The following is a 6,975-nucleotide window of genomic DNA, read 5'->3' as shown; positions in this document are numbered from 1 at the left end:
TGACTGCCGGTTTCCTGGGACCCTCTCTCTGCCTCCTTTCTACCTGATACCAGAGGAGTTTGTTTCATTCACCCCAATATACAAAGCAGCACATACCTATAGAGTGTGTACTGAGGTGGGCACTGCTTAGCGCTAAAATGAATTCATTTCTTCCACAGTGTTTTCCTAGTGGGAGCAAGGACATTTAGAATTAGGAGGTTTTTAAATTGTGTGCAGCCCAGAGGAGTGACAAGGCTGACTGGGAGTCCTCCTAGCAGACCTGGGGCCAGGGCTGAAATCATGACCTGCCCTTATCACAGGGCTGTACCTAGGCAGATTGAGGGCAGTGCCGTGGGTCCCCTTTGCTCCCTCTAAATGACTCCTCTTTAAAGATAGGGCTCATTTAGGGTGGCCTAGCTCCTTGCTGCTCAAGTTGTGGCCCACGGGCCTGCAGCATGAGCATTGTTAACTTGTTAGGAAGGCAGAATCTCGGGCCCCAGCTCAGGCCCACTGACACAGAATCTACATTTTAACGAGATCCCCAGTTGATGAGTATGCCCGATAAAATTTGAGAAGCACTGCCCTTCACTCTATTAGATTGTGTATTCTCAGTTGTAACCTAATTGAAATCCCTTCACGATCCACCTGCTACCACTGTCCCCTTGCTGTTGAGTGTAGTGAGACCCTGCTTTTTACCAGCTTTACTCCGGCCACCAGTTGGCTGGAGAACACGTGTGGTGGAGAGGTCTGGAAGATTACCCACCACTGAGCATCACTGTTTTAACTTCGTATTTGAAGCCAAGGTGGAGGTCATGGTCTGGTAGGCAGTCGGCCCCCAGTCAGGACTTCATCTGGTCCTTCTCAGGCCCAAACCCAGAGCTGGCAATGACAGGGAAGTGGTCCTTTTCTTCAGCCGTTTTGTTTAGAATACAGAGCTCTTCCCTTTAGGTCACTTGCCCGTGTCGGCTCATCTTGGAAGGCCATCCTCTTCACGGATCTGGGCTCTGTGCTTTCTGGTCTTGTAGATACGCTGTTCAGAGTGCCTGTGTTGAATGTGAAACAGTCCCTGGAGTTAGCTTTGAGTCCACAGGGGTGTCTCTTAGAAGCCACAGGTAGGCATGCACCCAGGCCCAGGTACAGATAGAACCAGGGACTCAGAACACCTCCAGTGGCCTCCATCTCCCCCCTCTCCTGCCCTCTGCATAACTGCTTCCTTTCTGCTCTCTCCCTGCACCACAGACCCCTCTGCTTTCCCTTCCCAGGCTACGCGGTAGAGCACGCCACCTGCCACCCCTGTCAAGGACCAGCTGCTCTTGGGGGGCATGGTGGGTAGCTCTAAAGATCAGAAGTACTCTGGTTCTGATTCTGGCAGGTGGAGTGTTAGGATGCAAGGAAGGGAAGAGGGGAGCAGTGGGAGATGCCAGCAGTGGATTCTACAGGGGACAGAGGCAGCTGTGAGGAAGGCCTAGCTCACCAGAACCCATGTGGTCCCCAGGATACCAGCAGAGGAAGCAAACTGGCTTTTTCTGATCACCTATTAGCTGCCCAGCACCATGCTAATCACTTTACATGTTATCTCCTTTCATCTTCATGCATAAAAAAATCCCTATGAGAGTACTATTAACTCCATTTTGCAGACAAAAAAACTGAGGCCCCAAAGAGTTCCATTACCTGACCAAGGCTACAGAACCAGAGGTGAAGAGGCTGGAATTCAGCCTATGTACCTTTCCACCCTACCACACTGTCCCTGCCACACCTGGGCCAGGGCCACAGTCAGTATCACGGATTGAAACAAAGTGCCTGCTGTGAGCCTGGCCAGCCTGGTGCCATCACAGGGGGCTATGGAAATGTCCCTGGTTCCAGAAAAGCAGGATTTTCAAACATGGCCCATTGGACACGCTCACTCAGATTCTGCTCCGCTCAAGTTAAATATGGCCAATGTTGGATGACCAGCAGTGCCCCTTGATGGGAGAGGCAGGGCCAGGGGAAAGGCCAGGCAACCTGGACTCCTGAGACAGGTCAGCGGGTGGTGAGTCAGGGGGCTATATACAGCCTGTGGCCACCACCGCCAGCAGTGCCGCAAAAACTCAGCTGATGAAACCCCCTGTAAGCCCCTGCCGGGCTCTGAGAGGAGCACATCAGCCCTCCTCAGGGAGGGGCCCTCACTTGGCAGGTCCCTGGACCAGCATTGGGCACGGTCTGTTCCAGCGCTCATGGCGAGGCCTGGGGCCTGGGCTCATGGGCTATATTGAGGGCTGAGTCACCAGCCTGTGCCTGGGCAGGCTGACTGTGACGGGCTGGCTGGGGCCTGAGTCAGGCCCTGATTTATCCTGGAGAGTAACGGGCTCTGGTTTCTGAGGCAGGCAGGGTGAGAAGGGTGCCAGGAACCATCCTTGGCACTGGGCACCCTCTGCCGCCCATTCACTCACTCCCCTGGGGCTACACACACACCTCTCGGAGAGAAGAAATGAGAAGGGGGAGAAGGGAGTTCTTTGTCCACTTGCTGGCTTCCCTCTGAACTCCCCCCACCTTAAGCGAGGCCCTCAAGTTACTGGGGGACCTAAGGTAATGCCCACAAAACACGAGTGTGAGCCATTAGGGTTTGTGAAGGGCTGTCAGCTCCAGGCAAACCTGCTTTACCCCTTTCTCTTCTCCCCAGAGGCTCAGGGAGAGGAATCCATCCTTTCTTGGATCTATACCTCAGTTTCTTCATCACTGAACCCTGAGCTGGCACCTCAGGTTGGGTGTCAGAAGTCTGCCTTTTTGTATACACACACACACACACACACACACACACACACACTTCCCTTATGAAACCCAGCTACATGTCATGTGTCCCCAGGAGGTGGGCATCTCTGCACAGGAGAGCTCAGCCTCTCAAGTAGACAGACGGCACTGATGCCTGATGGTTGGTTTTGGCCATGGTATAAAGGTGGCATGGGGGAACGAGAGTTCTGGAGATAGGGAAGGGGGTGCCAGCAGGAGGGTGGAATTCCTAAGCACCTCATCACAGGCAGCCGAGAGAACATGAGCCGCAGGGCCCAAGCTATTTATATCTCGCCTGTCACTATCAGGGCCCCCAGAGCTCCCCCCTCCTAAGTCACGCACAGCAGGTCCCTTTTCTGTTTCTGGTCCCTTCTCTACTCCTCCCCCTCCCTCAGTAATGAGAAGGGAAAGAAATCGTTCATGGACCCCTCTCACCATAAGCACTGCCCCCCACAAAGCTCCTGAACTTCTTCCCAAGCTCTATAACAAGGACTGCCCTCATTCTTCCCCCAAAGATGCCCACTCCCCCTGTCCTTTTCACCGGGCCTGGTGGGGGAAGAGGAATAAGGTCAAATGATTCACCAGAAACTTGCCAAATTTCGGTCATCACACAACTTGAGTTGGGGCCCAAACTTATGGGTCCAGAGGGATGGGAAAGCTGAGGAAGTTTGGCCTAAAGGGGGTGCCAGGAGGTGTGGAATACATGTATCCTACAGAATTGCTGAATATATATTCCTTTTATATAAAGTATGTTCTACAGCTCTTTCACCTCATCCCAGGCCAGCTCCTCTGTTTGAGTGCCTCAGTTTCCTTGCTGTCAGCTGCCCTTGGCTTACCCTGAGCCCAGCCCAGTCCTGCCCAGGCATCCTGGCTGGCTCCTTGGGGCTCTCCCTGCCCACCAGCCCCCGTCACGTTTCCCCTTGACTACTCTGGGCAGGACTCTCTCTGTCTCTGTCTGGCTAACCTGCCTTTGACTGGAAGGATCTGCCCTGTGACCCAAATGGGCACATCGCCCAGGGGGCTCCCTGGTACTACAGGGCAGAGGCTCTCCCTCCCCTCTCATCACCTTGGTTGAATCAGACTTTGGTGGGGGGGGGAGCACAGTGTGACTCACTGGGCACTCTTTTCCTGAGCTCAGCTTCATTCTGAGAGGATGAGGACAAAAGGGCTGGTGACAGGGACACTGAGTCAGGGGTAGACGCAGTCCTTCCCCTGGGACCCTGGGTTTGGCCTTCAAATGAGACTTTTCTACCTGTAAAGTGGGGCACCTTCACCCCAAGCCTTCTCCCTAATTGGCGTGGGCAGTGTCGTTACTTCCTCTTAGCCCGTCTGCGCACAAGCACACACACTTCCCTTCCCTGTCCGCAGGTGGACAATACCCTGGGCTAGGAGCCAGGACTCCCAGGCCCTGTGAACAGCCCTGCCACCAAACAACCCAGAAGATTCTTTCAACACCAGATCAGTGTGTTTTGCCCTAACCACTGGCCTCAGTTTCCCCTTGTGTCTCTTTAGTCCTGGGGGGCGGGGGTATATTTCATCTCTGACCGGCGAAGCTTAGTTCTGGGGTGTTGGGAGCCCTCCCTCCCCCCATTTTCCAGCTCCGCTAGTCATCTCTCCAGCGCGGCGGCGCCGGGGCCCGGGCCTCCCCGGGGTAGTAGACCCGGGCCGGGGGCGAGGGTGCCCTCCCGCCGGCGGGCCGCGTGGGGGAGGGGAGGGAGGGAGGCGGGGCCGGCGGGCTCGGCTCGGCCCCCACCCGCGGGCCGAGCGGCATTCCTGGGAGGCCGGCGCTCTGACGTGGAGCCGGGGGCCGCAGGCGCGGCGGGGGGAACGCGGCCCGGGGACTTCTTAAACCCCCCGCCCCAGCCCGGCCCGCACTTCCAGAGCACCGCTCCGCCCCCGGAGGGAGGAAGACAGAGAGAGAGAGAGAGAGAGAGAGAGAGAGAGAGCGCGGCGGAGGAGCCGAGGAGGCCCGCCGAGTCCCGCCAGCCAGGGGCGCGAGAGAAGTTGAGAGCCGCGCAGCGCAGAGCCGCGAGTCCCGCGATCGCGCCCCGACAGCGCCTCGAGCCCGAGCCCAGCCAAGCCGGAGTCCAGCCGGCAGCGCAGCCCCGCCCCAGCCCGCGCCAGCATGATGAACAACAGCGGCTACTCCGAGGCCCCCGGCCTCGGCCTGGGCGACGAGGCGGACGACATGCCGTCCACGGAGAAGGACCTGGCGGAGGACGCGCCGTGGAAGAAGATCCAGCAGAACACTTTCACGCGCTGGTGCAACGAGCACCTCAAGTGCGTGGGCAAGCGCCTGACCGACCTGCAGCGCGACCTCAGCGACGGGCTGCGCCTCATCGCGTTGCTCGAGGTGCTCAGCCAGAAACGCATGTACCGCAAGTTCCACCCGCGCCCCAACTTCCGCCAGATGAAGCTGGAGAACGTGTCCGTGGCCCTCGAGTTCCTCGAGCGCGAGCACATCAAGCTCGTGTCCATCGGTCAGTGCGGGCGGGGAGCGGGAAGTGTCCCGAGGAGGGGCTGGCCCACGGGGACAGAGGACTCAGGTGTTGGGTGGGCGCGCGGGGAGCCGAGAGAGGGCCGAGAGAGCCCCGGCGCCGGGAGAGGACCCTGTCCCCGCTCTCCCGCCCGCCGATGCAGGCCCCCTCGGGTCCTGCCTTCGCACCCCTCTCAGGTCGGCCGGCATCCCGAGGCGGCCCCGGGGGAGTCCAGACCCGACAGTTTCTGAGCCCTCCAGCTTCAGCCTCCCTCGCACACTCTCACCAACCCACCTCTCCCCTTCGTCCCCTTTCCTGCCACCCGCACCCCCAGCCCAGGCTTGAGAGGACTGGGCCAATGCCCATTACTGATTCCCGGGGGCACCTCCCCCCAAACAAAGCAAATGGCTTCCCAGCCTCCCAGCACCTCCACCGGGGAGGAGCGGCTGAAGGCGGGTCCCAATCGCTGCCCGATCCCAGGGAGCAGGGGGAGAGCTGGTGGACGGGCGGGCGCGGGGCCCGGGTCCCCCCGCGGGCATATGTTCTCGGCGGCTGGGTTCAGGCCCAGGGGCCAGGGCCGGCAGGGCCCAGCCTCGGAAACCTAAAAAGGCTCTGAGCGAGATCCGAGAGCCTTAACCCCTGCCTGTCCTCTACCAGCTTCAGCCGGCCGGGGAGGGGGCTCCCTCCGTCCACGCCCGGCCCCCGCCCACCCCCTAAGCCCCGATTGGCTGCAGCTCAAACGGCCTGGGCTGAGGGGAGGGAGGGAAGGCCTGAAAAAGGGAGGAAGTCATTGAGTGTAACCAGATTTGGAAGGTGTGTCAGCGCTGGGTGGGGGTGGGGAGGCACCCCAGGCTTGGGAGCTGGGGAACCCGGGATGGGCTCTGAGAGGGTAGGAGCTGGCCCTCCCCTCACCGCCCTGCCGTCATCCCTGCAGGCCGGGGGCCTGGGGCAGAGCCCTACCCCTGTGGCGAGCTCCTAAGAGCCCTGATGGGATTTGCAGGAAAGGGCCCCTCGGCGGGGTGCACCCCAGGGCTGCAGGAGGGGAGTTTCACAGGGCGTCCGGTGCCCCCCAGGCTGCCCCAGAGACTTCTTCAGATGATGGAAGGTCTGTCCACCTCCACTCTCCCTCGGGGCATCTCTAGGCCTCCGGAATTAGCAGCTGAGCTCAGTCCGGGGCCCTTTGCCCCGGCCAGTCCCCTCTCTAGGCCTTACCCCCTCCTGCCCCAATACTGACCCCCACCCCACCCGCTCTGGCCTGGAAATAGCCCTGCTGCTGTGACACAGCAGATGTCTCTGAGCTTTCCAGAAGGACAAGCCTGAGGACAGGGCGTGGGGAGGGGCCCCCGGTGTGTGTAGTGGGAGTGAGGGCTGCTTGAGAGCGCGTGGGGTTGCCGGGGGCCAGGGTCAGAGAGGAGTCAGCCCTGGCCCCGTCAGCCCCCGGCAGCTGGGATTTCACCGACTGGACTGACGGTCCCAGGTGGGGTCTCGAGGGGAGAGCCTGGGGCCTCAACAAGGCTTGGTAGGAAATGGCTCAGCCTTCCCCTCCCCTCCCCGCTGCAGGGCGCTCGGCCCCTCTCCAGGCCTCGTCCTTCCTGAGAGCACACCTCTCCCCTCCCCCATGGTGGTGCCTGGCTCCGGCCCCTTTGGCTCAACTGTGTGTGGAGAGGCCGTCTCAGAACAGAGGGGGAAGAAGCAAAAGCTGGTTTGGGGGCGGGAGGGAACCCTCCTTTCCCGTTCCTGCAGGGAATTGTTC

At 59.9% G+C, this 6,975-nt stretch overlaps 1 protein-coding gene across 4 annotated transcripts in view; it reads left to right on the top strand.

Moving 5' to 3' along the window:
• Positions 1-4,547: 4,547 nt before the first annotated feature.
• Positions 4,548-6,975, top strand: part of FLNC (filamin C) — a 28,239-nt gene continuing 25,811 nt past the window's right edge. For 3 of the 4 annotated variants that reach the window (XM_089917413.1, XM_089917411.1, XM_022581573.3), the window contains exon 1: positions 4,548-5,225. In XM_089917413.1, the coding sequence (XP_089773539.1) occupies positions 4,871-5,225 (355 nt within the window). In that variant the 5' untranslated portion in view covers positions 4,548-4,870. The remainder of the gene's footprint in view (positions 5,226-6,975) is intronic. The other variant, XM_022581565.3, reaches the window with a different exon arrangement.

Source organism: Delphinapterus leucas, chromosome 9 (assembly GCF_059928025.1).
Source record: "Delphinapterus leucas isolate spDelLeu-1000000601 "Yukka" chromosome 9, BTC_Dleu_Yukka2, whole genome shotgun sequence".
In the NCBI taxonomy this organism is placed as follows: Eukaryota; Metazoa; Chordata; class Mammalia; order Artiodactyla; family Monodontidae; genus Delphinapterus; species Delphinapterus leucas.
Note: the sequence above shows the minus strand (reverse complement) of the source record. Positions and strands in the feature narration are given on the sequence as shown.